Raw genomic sequence first — 19,468 nt, 5'->3', positions numbered from 1 at the left:
GAAATGCTATAATCACCCATGAAAGTTCAAATGTTCCAGAAGGCATTTCTGCAAAAAACGCATTTTGATAAAAAATAAATGTTTAAGTTCAAATGCCTGTGAATTAGTGACGCGCGACTTACGCTTAGTTTCCTGAAACGAGTCACATGTGTACATAAAAATAACAATAACAAGTAATTATCACAAAAAAACAATATTCAGAAATTATGTATTGCGGTAATGAGAAATTACAAAATAAATGTTAATCATTTAATTTTAAATATATTTTCAGTGTTACGTTTAACTCAGGCCTTTTCATTAGGTGAGCAATGTAATTGTTTTTATTAGAAATTGATTTGTTGACTTTTTTGGACTTCGAAAACTGTTGCGGTAATGAGAATTTTTGCGTTGGTAGATGTGAAAAATGTGGTAAAATGCATAATATCTGATCAATAAACATAACAATAATCATGAAATAGATGAATACCGATCCTAATCTGAGTGATCCAAGAGGAATTACATTTTTTTGTTGTTGTCAAGTGCCAGTTTTGTGAGAATCACCCAGGATATGATGTAGTAAGATGATTGATAAACATGATATGATGAAATAAGATGATTGATAAACAGGATGTGATGTAATAAGATGATTGATTAACAGGATATGATGTAATAAGATTTAACATTCACCCTGATTCACAGTAATACAACGGTGCTACATACAACAGGGTCAAACTATAGAGAACTGAAAATAAAAAGAGAAACTGAAGCCTTTGATGCTACATACAACAGGGTCAAACTATAGAGAACTGAAAATTAAAAGAGAAACTGAAGCCTTTGTATTTCTTTGTACACTTTATGTATGAAATTGGAACAAAATAATCACCCAGAAATATTATAATGCAAAACTCAAAATTATATTGTCTCAAAAGTTCAGATAAGGACAACAGAAAACACTTTATTTTCACAATAGTCCCAACCCTATGAGTCTAACTAAATCAACCAATAGTCCCAACCCTATGAGTCTAACTAAATCAACCAATAGTCCCAACCCTATGAGTCTAACTAGATCAACCAATAATTGTCTGTTCATACTCCAAGTCCCACTTTACACGCAACTCAGTCCAATAGTAGTCAGTGACACGGTGGCAAGAGTGCAAGACTCAAAGTCATTTAAAATCCAACAAAAAGTCAAACTTCACCAGCCTTAAAGTAAAGAAATATCGGTGTGGCAACAGAAATACCAAGGAAAGACCATTGATCTCACTGTGAGGTATGTGATCCACCAAGGAAAGAGCATTGATATCACTGTGAGGTATGTGATCCACCAAGGAAAGACCATTGATCTCACTGTGAGGTATGTGATCCACCAAGGAAAGAACATTGATCTCACTGTGATCCCCCTTTGAACTAATGACTTGAAATCTTTAAATTGTTCAACAACTCCGCTTGGAAGTATAGTCCACTGTTTGGAGAGTTGTGCCGGAACGGGCTTTGTGCGTATTCCAGCCACCTAACAGAGATCTAAACAAACACTTTAGCGACTAAATTCTCTAGAAATGAACCTGGCAAACCTAGGGTTAGGGTTAAACCTAGGTCACAGACTCCCCAGGGGTTAGGGTTAAACCTAGGTCACAGACTCCCCAGGGGTTAGGGTTAAACCTAGGTCACAGACTCCCCAGGGGTTAGGGTTAAACCTAGGTCACAGACTCCCCAGGAGTTAGGGTTAAACCTAGGTCACAGACTCCCCAGGAGTTAGGGTTAAACCTAGGTCACAGACTCCCCAGGAGTTAGGGTTAAACCTAGGTCACAGACTCCCAAGGGTTAGGGTTAAACCTAGGTCACAGACTCCCCCAGGAGTTAGGGTTAAACCTAGGTCACAGACTCCCCAGGAGTTAGGGTTAAACCTAGGTCACAGACTCCCCAGGGGTTAGGGTTAAACCTAGGTCACAGACTCCCCAGGAGTTAGGGTTAAACCCTAGGTCACAGACTCCCCAGGGGTTAGGGTTAAACCTAGGTCACAGACTCCCCAGGAGTTAGGGTTAAACCTAGGTCACAGACTCCCCAGGGGTTAGGGTTAAACCTAGGTCACAGACTCCCCAGGAGTTAGGGGTTAAACCTAGGTCACAGACTCCCCAGGAGTTAGGGTTAAACCTAGGTCACAGACTCCCCAGGGGTTAGGGTTAAACCTAGGTCACAGACTCCCCAGGAGTTAGGGTTAAACCTAGGTCACAGACTCCCCAGGAGTTAGGGTTAAACCTAGGTCACAGACTCCCCAGGAGTTAGGGTTAAACCTAGGTCACAGACTCCCCAGGAGTTAGGGTTAAACCTAGGTCACAGACTCCCCAGGAGTTAGGGTTAAACCTAGGTCACAGACTCCCCAGGAGTTAGGGTTAAACCTAGGTCACAGACTCCCCAGGAGTTAGGGTTAAACCTAGGTCACAGACTCCCCAGGGGTTAGGGTTAAACCTAGGTCACAGACTCCCCAGGAGTTAGGGTTAAACCTAGGTCACAGACTCCCCAGGAGTTAGGGTTAAACCTAGGTCACAGACTCCCCAGGGGTTAGGGTTAAACCTAGGTCACAGACTCCCCAGGAGTTAGGGTTAAACCTAGGTCACAGACTCCCCAGGAGTTAGGGTTAAACCTAGGTCACAGACTCCCCAGGAGTTAGGGTTAAACCTAGGTCACAGACTCCCCAGGGGTTAGGGTTAAACCCTAGGTCACAGACTCCCCAGGGGTTAGGGTTAAACCTAGGTCACAGACTCCCCAGGAGTTAGGGTTAAACCTAGGTCACAGACTCCCCAGGAGTTAGGGTTAAACCTAGGTCACAGACTCCCCAGGAGTTAGGGTTAAACCTAGGTCACAGACTCCCCCAGGAGTTAGGGTTAAACCTAGGTCACAGACTCCCCAGGAGTTAGGGTTAAACCTAGGTCACAGACTCCCCAGGAGTTAGGGTTAAACCTAGGTCACAGACTCCCCAGGAGTTAGGGTTAAACCCTAGGTCACAGACTCCCCAGGAGTTAGGGTTAAACCTAGGTCACAGACTCCCCAGGAGTTAGGGTTAAACCTAGGTCACAGACTCCCCAGGGGTTAGGGTTAAACCTAGGTCACAGACTCCCCAGGAGTTAGGGTTAAACCTAGGTCACAGACTCCCCAGGGGTTAGGGGTTAAACCTAGGTCACAGACTCCCCAGGAGTTAGGGTTAAACCTAGGTCACAGACTCCCCAGGAGTTAGGGTTAAACCTAGGTCACAGACTCCCCAGGGTTAGGGTTAAACCTAGGTCACAGACTCCCCAGGGGTTAGGGTTAAACCTAGGTCACAGACTCCCCAGGAGTTAGGGTTAAACCTAGGTCACAGACTCCCCAGGGGTTAGGGTTAAACCTAGGTCACAGACTCCCCAGGAGTTAGGGTTAAACCTAGGTCACAGACTCCCCAGGAGTTAGGGTTAAACCTAGGTCACAGACTCCCCAGGAGTTAGGGTTAAACCTAGGTCACAGACTCCCCAGGAGTTAGGGTTAAACCTAGGTCACAGACTCCCCAGGAGTTAGGGTTAAACCTAGGTCACAGACTCCCCAGGAGTTAGGGTTAAACCTAGGTCACAGACTCCCCAGGAGTTAGGGTTAAACCTAGGTCACAGACTCCCCAGGAGTTAGGGTTAAACCTAGGTCACAGACTCCCCAGGAGTTTTGGGTTAAACCTAGGTCACAGACTCCCCAGGAGTTAGGGTTAAACCTAGGTCACAGACTCCCCAGGAGTTAGGGTTAAACCTAGGTCACAGACTCCCCAGGAGTTAGGGTTAAACCTAGGTCACAGACTCCCCAGGAGTTAGGGTTAAACCTAGGTCACAGACTCCCCAGGAGTTAGGGTTAAACCTAGGTCACAGACTCCCCAGGAGTTAGGGTTAAACCCTAGGTCACAGACTCCCCAGGAGTTAGGGTTAAACCTAGGTCACAGACTCCCCAGGAGTTAGGGTTAAACCTAGGTCACAGACTCCCCAGGGGTTAGGGTTAAACCTAGGTCACAGACTCCCCAGGAGTTAGGGTTAAACCTAGGTCACAGACTCCCCAGGAGTTAGGGTTAAACCTAGGTCACAGACTCCCCAGGAGTTAGGGTTAAACCCTAGGTCACAGACTCCCCAGGAGTTAGGGTTAAACCTAGGTCACAGACTCCCCAGGAGTTAGGGTTAAACCTAGGTCACAGACTCCCCAGGAGTTAGGGTTAAACCCTAGGTCACAGACTCCCCAGGAGTTAGGGTTAAACCTAGGTCACAGACTCCCCAGGAGTTAGGGGTTAAACCTAGGTCACAGACTCCCCAGGAGTTAGGGGTTAAACCTAGGTCACAGACTCCCCAGGAGTTAGGGTTAAACCTAGGTCACAGACTCCCCAGGAGTTAGGGTTAAACCTAGGTCACAGACTCCCCAGGGGTTAGGGTTAAACCTAGGTCACAGACTCCCCAGGAGTTAGGGTTAAACCTAGGTCACAGACTCCCCAGGAGTTAGGGTTAAACCTAGGTCACAGACTCCCCCAGGAGTTAGGGTTAAACCTAGGTCACAGACTCCCCAGGAGTTAGGGTTAAACCTAGGTCACAGACTCCCCAGGAGTTAGGGTTAAACCTAGGTCACAGACTCCCCAGGGGTTAGGGTTAAACCTAGGTCACAGACTCCCCAGGAGTTAGGGTTAAACCTAGGTCACAGACTCCCCAGGAGTTAGGGTTAAACCCTAGGTCACAGACTCCCCAGGAGTTAGGGTTAAACCTAGGTCACAGACTCCCCAGGAGTTAGGGTTAAACCTAGGTCACAGACTCCCCAGGAGTTAGGGTTAAACCTAGGTCACAGACTCCCCCAGGAGTTAGGGTTAAACCTAGGTCACAGACTCCCCAGGAGTTAGGGTTAAACCTAGGTCACAGACTCCCCAGGAGTTAGGGTTAAACCTAGGTCACAGACTCCCAGGAGTTAGGGTTAAACCTAGGTCACAGACTCCCCCAGGAGTTAGGGTTAAACCTAGGTCACAGACTCCCCAGGAGTTAGGGTTAAACCTAGGTCACAGACTCCCCAGGAGTTAGGGTTAAACCTAGGTCACAGACTCCCCAGGAGTTAGGGTTAAACCTAGGTCACAGACTCCCCAGGAGTTAGGGTTAAACCTAGGTCACAGACTCCCCAGGGGTTAGGGGTTAAACCTAGGTCACAGACTCCCCAGGAGTTAGGGTTAAACCTAGGTCACAGACTCCCCAGGAGTTAGGGTTAAACCTAGGTCACAGACTCCCCAGGGGTTAGGGTTAAACCTAGGTCACAGACTCCCCAGGAGTTAGGGTTAAACCTAGGTCACAGACTCCCCAGGGGTTAGGGTTAAACCTAGGTCACAGACTCCCCAGGAGTTAGGGTTAAACCTAGGTCACAGACTCCCCAGGGGTTAGGGTTAAACCTAGGTCACAGACTCCCCAGGAGTTAGGGTTAAACCTAGGTCACAGACTCCCCAGGAGTTAGGGTTAAACCTAGGTCACAGACTCCCCAGGGGTTAGGGTTAAACCTAGGTCACAGACTCCCCAGGAGTTAGGGTTAAACCTAGGTCACAGACTCCCCAGGGGTTAGGGTTAAACCTAGGTCACAGACTCCCCAGGAGTTAGGGTTAAACCTAGGTCACAGACTCCCCAGGAGTTAGGGTTAAACCTAGGTCACAGACTCCCCAGGAGTTAGGGTTAAACCTAGGTCACAGACTCCCCAGGAGTTAGGGTTAAACCCTAGGTCACAGACTCCCCCAGGGGTTAGGGTTAAACCTAGGTCACAGACTCCCCAGGGGTTAGGGTTAAACCTAGGTCACAGACTCCCCAGGGGTTAGGGTTAAACCTAGGTCACAGACTCCCCAGGAGTTAGGGTTAAACCTAGGTCACAGACTCCCCAGGAGTTAGGGTTAAACCTAGGTCACAGACTCCCCAGGAGTTAGGGTTAAACCTAGGTCACAGACTCCCCAGGGGTTAGGGTTAAACCTAGGTCACAGACTCCCCAGGAGTTAGGGTTAAACCTAGGTCACAGACTCCCCCAGGAGTTAGGGTTAAACCTAGGTCACAGACTCCCCAGGAGTTAGGGTTAAACCTAGGTCACAGACTCCCCAGGAGTTAGGGTTAAACCTAGGTCACAGACTCCCCAGGAGTTAGGGTTAAACCTAGGTCACAGACTCCCCAGGGGTTAGGGTTAAACCTAGGTCACAGACTCCCCAGGGGTTAGGGTTAAACCTAGGTCACAGACTCCCCAGGAGTTAGGGTTAAACCTAGGTCACAGACTCCCCAGGAGTTAGGGTTAAACCTAGGTCACAGACTCCCCAGGAGTTAGGGTTAAACCTAGGTCACAGACTCCCCAGGAGCGGCATTATTCTCCCCCTGGTGCGAACAGACACCCCTTTTCTCCCATCAGCCCCCATTACTTAAAGATACAGCATTTGACAGTGCATTTAATGAAAATAATAAACATTAAGTTCATAGACCAGACATAGCTTTTATTGTCAGTTGGGAAAACAGTCTTTACATACAATTCCTGGTCTTTTAACCTTTAGTTAGATAACCATGTATGTTTTTCACTTTAGGCTCCTTTAGATGGGCCTATATGTGTAACATTTGTTACAAGATGATTGATAAACAGGATATGATGTAATAAGATGATTGATTAACAGGATATTATGTAAAAAGATGATTGATGAACAGGATATGATGTAATAAGATGATTGATAAACAGGATATGATGCAATATGATGATTGTTAAAAAGGATATGATGTAATATGGTCGTTGATAAACAGAATGTAATGTAATAAGATGATTGATTAACAGGATATGATGTAATAAGATGATTGATAAGCAGAATATGAAGTAACAACACCATGTCACTCCCCACAGGAGGAGAAGACTGAGCTGACCAGGAACAAACCTGATACAGAACCTTTGAAGGCTGAGAGAGAAGATGATGATGATGACAATGAGGAAGAAGATGGAGATCATCACAAGCATGAGTCTGATGATGAAGACGGGCCTTCGTTTGTTGGCCTCAGAGCGGAGGGAGTGAAGCTGGAGCCTTACGATGAGGAGCAGGAGGAAGGGGAGGAGGAGGAGGACATCTCTGGCTCTGGGTAGGTGGTTCTCTCCCGCTGGGGCTGGTCTAGTAGACTGTGCTGTTGATGGGGGGGTTGCACAATTCAGAAATCTAAATCCTATCCTCAAATTCCTAACTTTTCCGGAAAGTTCTACTCTACTTGCCCCTCTACCCTCTACTGTCCTGGCTGAGCTCTGCTCTGCTTCCCCTCTACTGCCCTGGCTGAGCTCTGCTCTGCTGCCCCTCTACTGCCCTGGCTGAGCTCTGCTCTGCTGCCCCTCTACCCTCTACTGCCCTGGCTGAGCTCTGCTCTGCTTCCCCTCTACTGCCCTGGCTGAGCTCTGCTCTGCTGCCCCTCTACTGCCCTGGCTGAGCTCTGCTCTGCTGCCCCTATACCCTCTACTGCCCTGGCTGAGCTCTGCTCTGCTGCCCCTCTACTGCCCTGGCTGAGCTCTGCTCTGCTGCCCCTCTACCCTCTACTGCCCTGGCTGAGCTCTGCTCTGCTGCCCCTCTACTGCCCTGGCTGAGCTCTACTGCCCCTATACCCTCTACTGCCCTGGCTGAGCTCTAGTCTACTGCCCCTCTAACCTCTTATTTCCCTGGCTGAGCTCTGCTGCCCCTCTGCACTCTAATGCCCTGGCTGAGCTCTGCTCTACTGCCCCTCTACTGCCCTGGCTGAGCTCTGCTCTACTGCCCCTCTACTGCCCTGGCTGAGCACTGCTCTACTGCCCCTCTACTGCCCTGGCTGAGCTCTGCTCTACTGCCCCTCTACTGCCCTGGCTGAGCTCTGCTCTACTGCCCCTCTAACCTCTTATTTCCCTGGCTGAGCTCTGCTGCCCCTCTACCCTCTATTGCCCTGGCTGAGCTCTGCTTTACTGTCCCTCTACTGCCCTGGCTGAGCTCTGCTCTGCTCTGCTGCCCCTATACCCTCTACTGCCCTGGCAGAGCTCTGCTCTACTGCCCCTCTAACATCTATTGCCCTGGCTGAGCTCTGCTTTACTGCCCCTCTACCCTCTATTGCCCTGGCTGAGCTCTGCTTTACTGCCCGTCTACCCTCTATTGCCCTGGCTGAGCTCTGATTTACGGCCCCTCTACTGCCCTGGCTGAGCACTGCTCTACTGCCCCTCTAACATCTATTGCCCTGGCTGAGCTCTGCTCTACTGCCCCTCTACCCTCTACTGCCCTGGCTGAGCTCTGCTCTACTGCCCCTCTACCCTCTATTGCCCTGGCTGAGCTCTGCTCTACTGCCCCTATACCCTCTATTGCCCTGGCTGAGCTCTGCTTTACTGCCCCTCTACCGCCCTGGCTGAGCTCTGCTCTGCTACCCCTCTACCCTCTATTGCCCTGGCTGAGCTCTGCTGCCCCTCTACCCTCTACTGCCCTGGCTGAGCTCTGCTGCCCCTCTACCCTCTACTGCCCTGGCTGAGCTCTGCTGCTCTCTACCCTCTACTGCCCTGGCTGAGCTCTGCTGCCCCTCTACCCTCTATTGCCCTGGCTGAGCTCTGCTTTACTGCCCCTCTACTGCCCTGGCTGAGCACTGCTGTACTGCCCCTCTACCCTCTATTGCCCTGGCTGAGCTCTGCTTTACTGCCCCTCTACCCTCTATTGCCCTGGCTGAGCTCTGCTGCCCCTCTACCCTCTACTGCCCTGGCTGAGCTCTGCTCTACTGCCCCTCTACCCTCTACTGCCCTGGCTGAGCTCTGCTCTACTGCCCCTCTAACCTCTATTGCCCTGGCTGAGCTATGCTGCCCCTCTGCACTCTACTGCCCTGGCTGAGCTCTGCTCTACTGCCCCTCTACTGCCCTGGCTGAGCTCTGCTCTACTGCCCCTCTAACCTCTATTGCCCTGGCTGAGCTCTGCTCTACTGCCCCTCTACTGCCCTGGCTGAGCTCTGCTCTACTGCCCCTCTAACCTCTATTGCCCTGGCTGAGCTCTGCTCTACTGCCCCTCTACCCTCTATTGGCCTGGCTGAGCTCTACTGCCCCTCTACCCTATTGCCCTGGCTGAGCTCTGCTTTACTGCCCCTCTACTGCCCTGGCTGAGCTCTGCTCTACTGCCCCTCTACCCTCTATTGCCCTGGCTGAGCTCTACTGCCCCTATACCCTCTACTGCCCTGGCTGAGCTCTGCTCTACTGCCCCTCTAACCTCTATTGCCCTGGCTGAGCTATGCTGCCCCTCTGCACTCTACTGCCCTGGCTGAGCTCTGCTCTACTGCCCCTCTATTGCCCTGGCTGAGCTCTGCTTTACTGCCCCTCTACCCTATTGCCCTGGCTGAGCTCTGCTTTACTGCCCCTCTACTGCCCTGGCTGAGCTCTGCTCTACTGCCCCTCTACCCTCTATTGCCCTGGCTGAGCTCTGCTTTACTGCCCCTCTACTGCCCTGGCTGAGCTCTGCTTTACTGCCCCTCTACCCTCTACTGCCCTGGCTGAGCTCTGCTCTACTGCTCCTCTACCCTCTATGCCCCACTAGTACCATTAGTGTGCCCCTCTTGTCATGTGTCAGCCAGTGCCCACAGCAGGGATGGCTCCATGTCTCAGCCAGTGCCCACAGCAGGGATGGCTCCATGTCTCAGCCAGTGCCCACAGCAGGGATGGCTCCATGTCTCAGCCAGTGCCCACAGCAGGGATGGCTCCATGTCTCAGCCAGTGCCCACAGCAGGGATGGCTCCATGTCTCAGCCAGTGCCCACAGCAGGGATGGCTCCATGTCTCAGCCAGTGCCCACAGCAGGGATGGTTCTGAGCACTCAAAGCTTGACTGCATCTACTCTTTTTCAACTGCATGCTGTGCTGGATCTGGCTCCCACTCTCTGCAGTACGGCTGCTCAGTCATTCAGTCAGCTAGTCATTCAGTCAGTTTGTCAGCCAGTCAGTTTGTCAGCCAGCCAGTCAGCCAGTCAGCCAGTCAGTCTGTCAGTCTGTCAGTCAGTCAGCCAGTCAGCCAGTCAGTCAGTCAGTCAGCCAGTCAGCCAGTCAGCCAGTCAGTCTGTCAGCCAGTCAGCCAGTCAGTCTGTCAGCCAGTCAGTCTGTCAGTCAGTCAGCCAGTCAGTTTGTCAGCCAGTCAGTTTGTCAGCCAGTCAGTCAGTCAGTCAGTCAGCCAGTCAGTCTGTCAGTCAGTCAGTCAGTCAGTCAGCCAGTCAGTTTGTCAGTCAGTCAGTCTGTCAGCCAGTCAGTCAGTCAGCCAGTCAGTTTGTCAGTCAGTCAGTCAGTCAGCCAGTCAGTCAGCCAGTCAGCCAGTCAGTCAGTCAACCAGTTTGTCAGCCAGTCAGTTTGTCAGCCAGTCAGTCAGTCAGCCAGTCAGTCAGTCAGCCAGTCAGCCAGCCAGTCAGCCAGCCAGTCAGTCAGTCAGCCAGTCAGTCAGTCAGTCAGTCAGCAGAGCTCTGGTCCTGTGGCCAGCCAGTCAGCCAGTTTGTCAGCCAGTCAGTCAGTCAGCCAGCCAGCCAGCCAGTCAGTCAGCCAGTCAGCCAGTCAGCCAGTCAGCCAGTCAGTCAGTCAGTCAGTCAGCAGAGCTCTGGTCCTGTGGCTGTCTTGTGCTCTGTCCTTTGTCTCTGCTGTGAGTTCTGTTCTAACAGCTTTCTGCTCCTTTAGCGGTCCTGTGTTTATTCCATCCTATGGCTTGTTGTGATGTGCTGCATCTGCACTCACAGGTTCAGTAACTAGACATGGACGCTCTGTCTTGTTGAGTCTAAAATATTACTGGATGTCCAGACTTGAAAGAGTTGGTCAATAGCGTGTGGTTTTACCATGCAGCTTTGGAAGCTCCTGCCTCTCCTTAGCTGAATGTTTGAGCTTTCATCTATTCTGTAGATGTATTTCTACTTTAACATTGTTGTGTTTAGTTCTGCATCTGAGACAGTTATTGTTAAAGGAAGAGAATTACAATAGGTTTAAAAAATAGTGACATTTGCTTTGTTTTGTCTGGATGCATGGGGTTTGTAGAGTCTTGTCAATCTCTCTCCAACCTGACATAGAGGGAGTAGAGGAGAATATACAAATTACCCATCTTTGGCCGTCAAGTCATCTGTATTCACCCAAGAGTGGGAAGTGGTGATTGACTGTTGACTAGGCGAAGGGACAGACCCACCTGTCAGGTAGAAAATTAACACCATCTGAAATATACACTACATTACCAAAGGTATGTGGACACCTGCTCGTCTAACATCTCTTTCCAAAATCATGAGCATTAATATGGAGTTGGTCCCCCATTTGCTGCTATAACAGCCTCCACTCTTCTGGGAAGGCTTTCCACTAGATGTTGGAACATTGCTGTGGGGACTTGCTTCCATTCAGCCACAAGAGCATTAGTGAGGTCGGGCACTGATGTTGGGCGATTAGGCCTGACCTGCAGTCGGCGTTCCAATTCATCCCAAAGGTGTTCAATGGGGTTGAGGTCAGGGCTTTGTGCAGGCCAGTCAATTTCTTCCACATTGATCTCAACAAACCCATTTCTGTATGGACCTCGCTATATGCACGGGGTCATGGTCATGCTGAAACACGAAAGGGCCTTCCCAAAACTGTTGCCACAAAGTTGGAAGCACAGAATCATCTAGAATGTCATTGTATGCTAGAGCGTTCACATTTCCCTTCACTGGAACTAAGGGGCCTAGCCCGAACCATGAAAACAGCCACAGACCATTATTCCTCCTCCACCAAAGTTTACAGTTGGCACTATGCATTGGGGCAGGTAGCGTTCTCCTGGCATCCGCCAAACCCAGATTAGTCCTTTGGACTGCCAGATGGTGAAGCGTGATTCATCACTCCAGAGAACGCGTTTCCACTGCTCCAGAGTCCAATGGCGGCGAGCTTTACACCACTCCAGCCGACGCTTGGCGTTGCGCATGGTGATCTTAGGCTTGTGTGCGGCTGCTTGGCTATGGAAACCCAGCTCCTGACGAACAGGTATTGTGCTGACGTTGCTTCCAGAGGCAGTTTGGAACTCGGTAGTGAGTGTTGCAACCGAGGACAGATGATTTTTACGCGCTTCAGCACTCGGCGGCCCCGTTCTGTGAGCTTGTGTCTCCTACCACTTCGCGGCTGAGCCGTTGTTGCTCCTAGACGTTTCCACTTCACAATAACAGCCCTTACAGTTGACCGGGGCAGCTCTAGCAGGGCAGAAATTTGACGAACTGACTTGTAGGAAAGGTGTCATCCTATGACGGTGCCACGTTGAAAGTCACTGAGCTCTTCAGTAAGGCCATTCAACTGCCAATGTTTGTCTTTGGAGATTGCATGGCGGTGTGCTCGATTTTATACACCGGTCAGCAACGGGTGTGACTGAAATAGCCGAATCCACTAATTTGAAGGGGTTTCCACATACTTTTGTATATATAGTGTAACTGATGTGTGCAATTGGAGATGAGGTGGCTGTACTCTCCTGAATCTCATTCACACCACTAGACTGTAGGGAGATGATGAGGTGGCTGTACTCTCCTGCCTCTCATTCAGACCACTAGACTGTAGGGAGATGATGAGGTGGCTGTACTCTCCTGGCTCTCATTCACACCACTGGACTGTAGGGAGATGATGAGGTGGCTGAACTCTCCTGGCTCTCATTCACACCACTGGACTGTAGGGAGATGATGAGGTGGCTGAACTCTCCTGGCTCTCATTCAGACCACTAGACTGTAGAGAGATGATGAGGTGGCTGAACTCTCCTGGCTCTCATTCAGACCACTAGACTGTAGGGAGATGATGAGGTGGCTGAACTCTCCTGGCTCTCATTCACACCACTGGACTGTAGGGAGATGATGAGGTGGCTGTACTCTCCTGGCTCTCATTCAGACCACTAGACTGTAGGGAGATGATGAGGTGGCTGTACTCTCCTGGCTCTCATTCAGACCACTAGACTGTAGGGAGATGATGAGGTGGCTGTACTCTCCTGGCTCTCATTCACACCACTGGACTATAGGGAGAGGATGAGGTGGCTGTACTCTCCTGGCTCTCATTCAGACCACTGGACTGTAGGGAGAGGATGAGGTGGCTGTACTCTCCTGGCTCTCATTCAGACCACTGGACTGTAGGGAGATGATGAGGTGGCTGTACTCTCCTGGCTCTCATTCACACCACTAGACTGTAGGGAGATGATGAGGTGGCTGTACTCTCCTGGCTCTCATTCAGACCACTAGACTGTAGGGAGATGATGAGGTGGCTGTACTCTCCTGGCTCTCATTCACACCACTGGACTGTAGGGAGATGATGAGGTGGCTGAACTCTCCTGGCTCTCATTCACACCACTGGACTGTAGGGAGATGATGAGTTGGCTGAACTCTCCTGGCTCTCATTCAGACCACTAGACTGTAGGGAGATGATGAGGTGGCTGAACTCTCCTGGCTCTCATTCATACCACTGGACTGTAGGGAGATGATGAGGTGGCTGTACTCTCCTGGCTCTCATTCAGACCACTAGACTGTAGGGAGATGATGAGGTGGCTGTACTCTCCTGGCTCTCATTCAGACCACTAGACTGTAGGGAGATGATGAGGTGGCTGTACTCTCCTGGCTCTCATTCACACCACTGGACTGTAGGGAGAGGATGAGGTGGCTGTACTCTCCTGGCTCTCATTCAGACCACTGGACTGTAGGGAGAGGATGAGGTGGCTGTACTCTCCTGGCTCTCATTCACACCACTGGACTGTAGGGAGATGATGAGGTGGCTGTACTCTCCTGGCTCTCATTCACACCACTGGACTGTAGGGAGATGATGAGGTGGCTGAACTCTCCTGGCTCTCATTCACACCACTGGACTGTAGGGAGATGATGAGGTGGCTGTACTCTCCTGGCTCTCATTCACACCACTGGACTGTAGGGAGATGATGAGGTGGCTGAACTCTCCTGGCTCTCATTCACACCACTGGACTGTAGGGAGATGATGAGGTGGCTGAACTCTCCTGGCTCTCATTCAGACCACTAGATTGTAGAGAGATGATGAGGTGGCTGAACTCTCCTGGCTCTCATTCAGACCACTAGACTGTAGGGAGATGATGAGGTGGCTGAACTCTCCTGGCTCTCATTCATACCACTGGACTGTAGGGAGATGATGAGGTGGCTGTACTCTCCTGGCTCTCATTCAGACCACTAGACTGTAGGGAGATGATGAGGTGGCTGTACTCTCCTGGCTCTCATTCAGACCACTAGACTGTAGGGAGATGATGAGGTGGCTGTACTCTCCTGGCTCTCATTCACACCACTGGACTGTAGGGAGATGATGAGGTGGCTGAACTCTCCTGGCTCTCATTCACACCACTGGACTGTAGGGAGATGATGAGGTGGCTGTACTCTCCTGGCTCTCATTCAGACCACTAGACAGTAGGGAGATGATGAGGTGGCTGAACTCTCCTGGCTCTCATTCAGACCACTAGACTGTAGGGAGATGATGAGGTGGCTGTACTCTCCTGGCTCTCATTCAGACCACTGGACTGTAGGGAGATGATGAGGTGGCTGAACTCTCCTGGCTCTCATTCACACCACTGGACTGTAGGGAGATGATGAGGTGGCTGTACTCTCCTGGCTCTCATTCAGACCACTAGACTGTAGGGAGATGATGAGGTGGCTGTACTCTCCTGGCTCTCATTCACACCACTGGACTGTAGGGAGATGATGAGGTGGCTGTACTCTCCTGGCTCTCATTCAGACCACTAGACTGTAGGGAGATGATGAGGTGGCTGTACTCTCCTGGCTCTCATTCAGACCACTAGACTGTAGGGAGATGATGAGGTGGTTGTACTCTCCTGGCTCTCATTCAGACCACTAGACTGTAGGGAGATGATGAGGTGGCTGTACTCTCCTGGCTCTCATTCACACCACTGGACTGTAGGGAGAGGATGAGGTGGCTGTACTCTCCTGGCTCTCATTCAGACCACTGGACTGTAGGGAGAGGATGAGGTGGCTGTACTCTCCTGGCTCTCATTCACACCACTAGACTGTAGGGAGATGATGAGGTGGCTGTACTCTCCTGGCTCTCATTCACACCACTGGACTGTAGGGAGATGATGAGGTGGCTGAACTCTCCTGGCTCTCATTCACACCACTGGACTGTAGGGAGATGATGAGGTGGCTGTACTCTCCTGGCTCTCATTCAGACCATTAGACTGTAGGGAGATGATGAGGTGGCTGAACTCTCCTGGCTCTCATTCAGACCACTGGACTGTAGGGAGATGATGAGGTGGCTGTACTCTCCTGGCTCTCATTCAGACCACTAAACTGTAGGGAGATGATGAGGTGGCTGTACTCTCCTGGCTCTCATTCACACCACTAGACTGTAGGGAGATGATGAGGTGGCTGTACTCTCCTGGCTCTCATTCACACCACTGGACTGTAGGGAGATGATGAGGTGGCTGTACTCTCCTGGCTCTCATTCAGACCACTGGACTGTAGGGAGATGATGAGGTGGCTGAACTCTCCTGGCTCTCATTCACACCACTGGACTGTAGGGAGATGATGAGGTGGCTGTACTCTCCTGGCTCTCATTCAGACCACTAGACTGTAGGGAGATGATGAGGTGGCTGTACTCTCCTGGCTCTCATTCACACCACTGGACTATAGGGAGATGATGAGGTGACTGTACTCTCCTGGCTCTCATTCACACCACTGGACTGTAGGGAGAGGATGAGGTGGCTGAACTCTCCTGGCTCTCATTCAGACCACTGGACTGTAGGGAGATGATGAGGTGGCTGTACTCTCCTGGCTCTCATTCAGACCACTAAACTGTAGGGAGATGATGAGGTGGCTGTACTCTCCTGGCTCTCATTCAGACCACTAGACTGTAGGGAGATGATGAGGTGGCTGTACTCTCCTGGCTCTCATTCAGACCACTAGACTGTAGGGAGATGATGAGGTGGCTGTACTCTCCTGGCTCTCATTCACACCACTGGACTGTAGGGAGATGATGAGGTGGCTGTACTCTCCTGGCTCTCATTCAGACCACTAGACTGTAGGGAGATGATGAGGTGGCTGTACTCTCCTGGCTCTCATTCAGACCACTAGACTGTAGGGAGATGATGAGGTGGCTGTACTCTCCTGGCTCTCATTCAGACCACTAGACTGTAGGGAGATGATGAGGTGGCTGTACTCTCCTGGCTCTCATTCACACCACTGGACTGTAGGGAGAGGATGAGGTGGCTGTACTCTCCTGGCTCTCATTCAGACCACTGGACTGTAGGGAGAGGATGAGGTGGCTGTACTCTCCTGGCTCTCATTCACACCACTAGACTGTAGGGAGATGATGAGGTGGCTGTACTCTCCTGGCTCTCATTCACACCACTGAACTGTAGGGAGATGATGAGGTGGCTGAACTCTCCTGGCTCTCATTCACACCACTGGACTGTAGGGAGATGATGAGGTGGCTGTACTCTCCTGGCTCTCATTCAGACCATTAGACTGTAGGGAGATGATGAGGTGGCTGAACTCTCCTGGCTCTCATTCAGACCACTGGACTGTAGGGAGATGATGAGGTGGCTGTACTCTCCTGGCTCTCATTCAGACCACTAAACTGTAGGGAGATGATGAGGTGGCTGTACTCTCCTGGCTCTCATTCACACCACTAGACTGTAGGGAGATGATGAGGTGGCTGTACTCTCCTGGCTCTCATTCACACCACTGGACTGTAGGGAGATGATGAGGTGGCTGTACTCTCCTGGCTCTCATTCAGACCACTGGACTGTAGGGAGATGATGAGGTGGCTGAACTCTCCTGGCTCTCATTCACACCACTGGACTGTAGGGAGATGATGAGGTGGCTGTACTCTCCTGGCTCTCATTCAGACCACTAGACTGTAGGGAGATGATGAGGTGGCTGTACTCTCCTGGCTCTCATTCAGACCACTAGACTGTAGGGAGATGATGAGGTGGCTGTACTCTCCTGGCTCTCATTCACACCACTGGACTATAGGGAGATGATGAGGTGGCTGTACTCTCCTGGCTCTCATTCACACCACTGGACTGTAGGGAGAGGATGAGGTGGCTGAACTCTCCTGGCTCTCATTCAGACCACTGGACTGTAGGGAGATGATGAGGTGGCTGTACTCTCCTGGCTCTCATTCAGACCACTGGACTGTAGGGAGATGATGAGGTGGCTGTACTCTCCTGGCTCTCGTTCAGACCACTCCTCGCTCTTTTTGCAACCAATATAGGTTGTAACTCGTCACTCTGATCTTAAAGGGATAGTGCAAGACTTTATCTACTTCCCCAGAAGAGTCAGATGAATTCATGGATACCATTTGTATGTCTCTGTGTCCAGTATCTCTGCGTGCAGTTTGAAGGACGTTTAAGGTAGTTTTGTTTGCTGCTAGGTTAGCAACTTCATTCAAACTGCAAACAGAGACACAGCAGGTATCTAGCAGGTATCTAGCAGGTATCTAGCAGGTAGGTAGCAGATAGGTAGCAGCTTTCATCTGACTCTAGAGAAGTAGAAAAAAGGTCTTCATTGCCTAAATCTCACACTATCCCTTTAAAACCTGTCTCCGCAGAAATATACATGTTTATTTAATGTATTTTGGGGAGTATATAGTGGAAACACAGTACTGTAGTTGTGTTGCTGTAGGTTCACTCTAGACAGAGGACAGGAGAACATGAGAAGATGTCTGTATTTAACAAGACTTGGTCCTGCTTGAAGCAGAACAGACTGTCTGAGTTAGATTTCACCACTGAATCGTCTTTCAGGACCTCCTGTTTGCTCTCAATTGATTGAAATGCTTGTAATGTGGTTCCTGACTAGACGTGACTGCCGTACACTGAGTGACTGCATTTTATTGTCTGTACAGTGGGGAAAAAGTATTTAGTCAGCCACCAATTGTGCAAGTTCTCCCACTTAAAAAGATGAGAGAGGCCTGTAATTTTCATCATAGGTACACGTCAACTATGACAGACAAAAGGAGGGAAAAAAATCCAGAAAATCACATTGTAGGATTTTTTATGAATTTATTTGCAAATTGTGGTAGAAAATAAGTATTTGGTCACCTACAAACAAGCAAGATTTCTGGCTCTCACAGACCTGTAACTTCTTCTTTAAGAGGCTCCTCTGTCCTCCACTCGTTACCTGTATTAATGGCACCTGTTTGAACTTGTTATCAGTATAAAAGACACCTGCCCACAACCTCAAACAGTCACACTCCAAACTCCACTATTGCCAAGACCAAAGAGCTGTCAAAGGACACCAGAAACAAAATTGTAGACCTGCACCAGGCTGGGAAGACTGAATCTGCAATAGGTAAGCAGCTTGGTTTGAAGAAATCAACTGTGGGAGCAATTATTAGGAAATGGAAGACATACAAGACCACTGATAATCTCCCTCGATCTGGGGCTCCACGCAAAGATCTCACCCCGTGGGGTCAAAATGATCACAAGAACGGTGAGCAAAAATCCCAGAACCACACGGGGGACCTAGTGAATGACCTGCAGAGAGCTGGGACCAAAGTAACAAAGCCTACCATCAGTAACACACTACGCCGCCAGGGACTCAAATCCTGCAGTGCCAGACGTGTCCCCCTGCTTAAGCCAGTACATGTCCAGGCCCGTCTGAAGTTTGCTAGAGTGCATTTGGATGATCCAGAAGAGGATTGGGAGAATGTCATATGGTCAGATGAAACCAAAATAGAACTTTTTGGTAAAAACTCAACTCGTCGTGTTTGGAGGACAAAGAATGCTGAGTTGCATCCAAAGAACACCATACCTACTGTGAAGCATGGGGGTGGAAACATCATGCTTTGGGGCTGTTTTTCTGCAAAGGGACCAGGACGACTGATCCGTGTAAAGGAAAGAATGAATGGGGCCATGTATCGTGAGATTTGGAGTGAAAACCTCCTTCCATCAGCAAGGGCATTGAAGATGAAACGTGGCTGGGTCTTTCAGCATGACAATGATCCCAAACACACCGCCCGAGCAACGAAGGAGTGGCTTCGTAAGAAGCATTTCAAGGTCCTGGAGTGGCCTAGCCAGTTTCCAGATCTCAACCCCATAGAAAATCTTTGGAGGGAGTTGAAAGTCCGTGTTGCCCAGCGACAGCCCCAAAACATCACTGCTCTAGAGGAGATCTGCATGGAGGAATGGGCCAAAATACCAGCAACAGTGTGTGAAAACCTTGTGAAGACTTACAGAAAACGTTTGACCTGTGTCATTGCCAACAAAGGGTATATAACAAAGTATTGAGAAACTGTTGTTATTGACCAAATACTTATTTTCCACCATAATTTGCAAATAAATTCATTAAAAATCCTACAATGTGATTTTCTGGATTTTTTTTTCTCATTTTGTCTGTCATAGTTGACGTGTACCTATGATGAAAATTACAGGCCTCTCACATCTTTTTAAGTGGGAGAACTTGCACAATTGGTGGCTGACTAAATCCTTTTTTCCCCACTGTATGTGTGGCTGCAGTAGTAATGGAGTTGTAGGCTGACCCACCGTATGTGTGGCTGCAGTAGTAA

The 19,468-nt window shown here is 50.0% G+C and overlaps 1 protein-coding gene across 1 annotated transcript in view; it reads left to right on the top strand.

Moving 5' to 3' along the window:
• The window catches only part of LOC121556150 (AT-rich interactive domain-containing protein 4B-like), a 93,805-nt gene that overhangs the window by 21,643 nt on the left and 52,694 nt on the right, over nt 1-19,468 (top strand). The window contains exon 7 of the mRNA XM_045212653.1: nt 6,862-7,091. Within this exon, the coding sequence (XP_045068588.1) occupies nt 6,862-7,091 (230 nt within the window). The remainder of the gene's footprint in view (nt 1-6,861; nt 7,092-19,468) is intronic.

Source organism: Coregonus clupeaformis, unplaced genomic scaffold (assembly GCF_020615455.1).
Source record: "Coregonus clupeaformis isolate EN_2021a unplaced genomic scaffold, ASM2061545v1 scaf0037, whole genome shotgun sequence".
NCBI lineage: Eukaryota > Metazoa > Chordata > Actinopteri > Salmoniformes > Salmonidae > Coregonus > Coregonus clupeaformis.
Note: the sequence above shows the minus strand (reverse complement) of the source record. Positions and strands in the feature narration are given on the sequence as shown.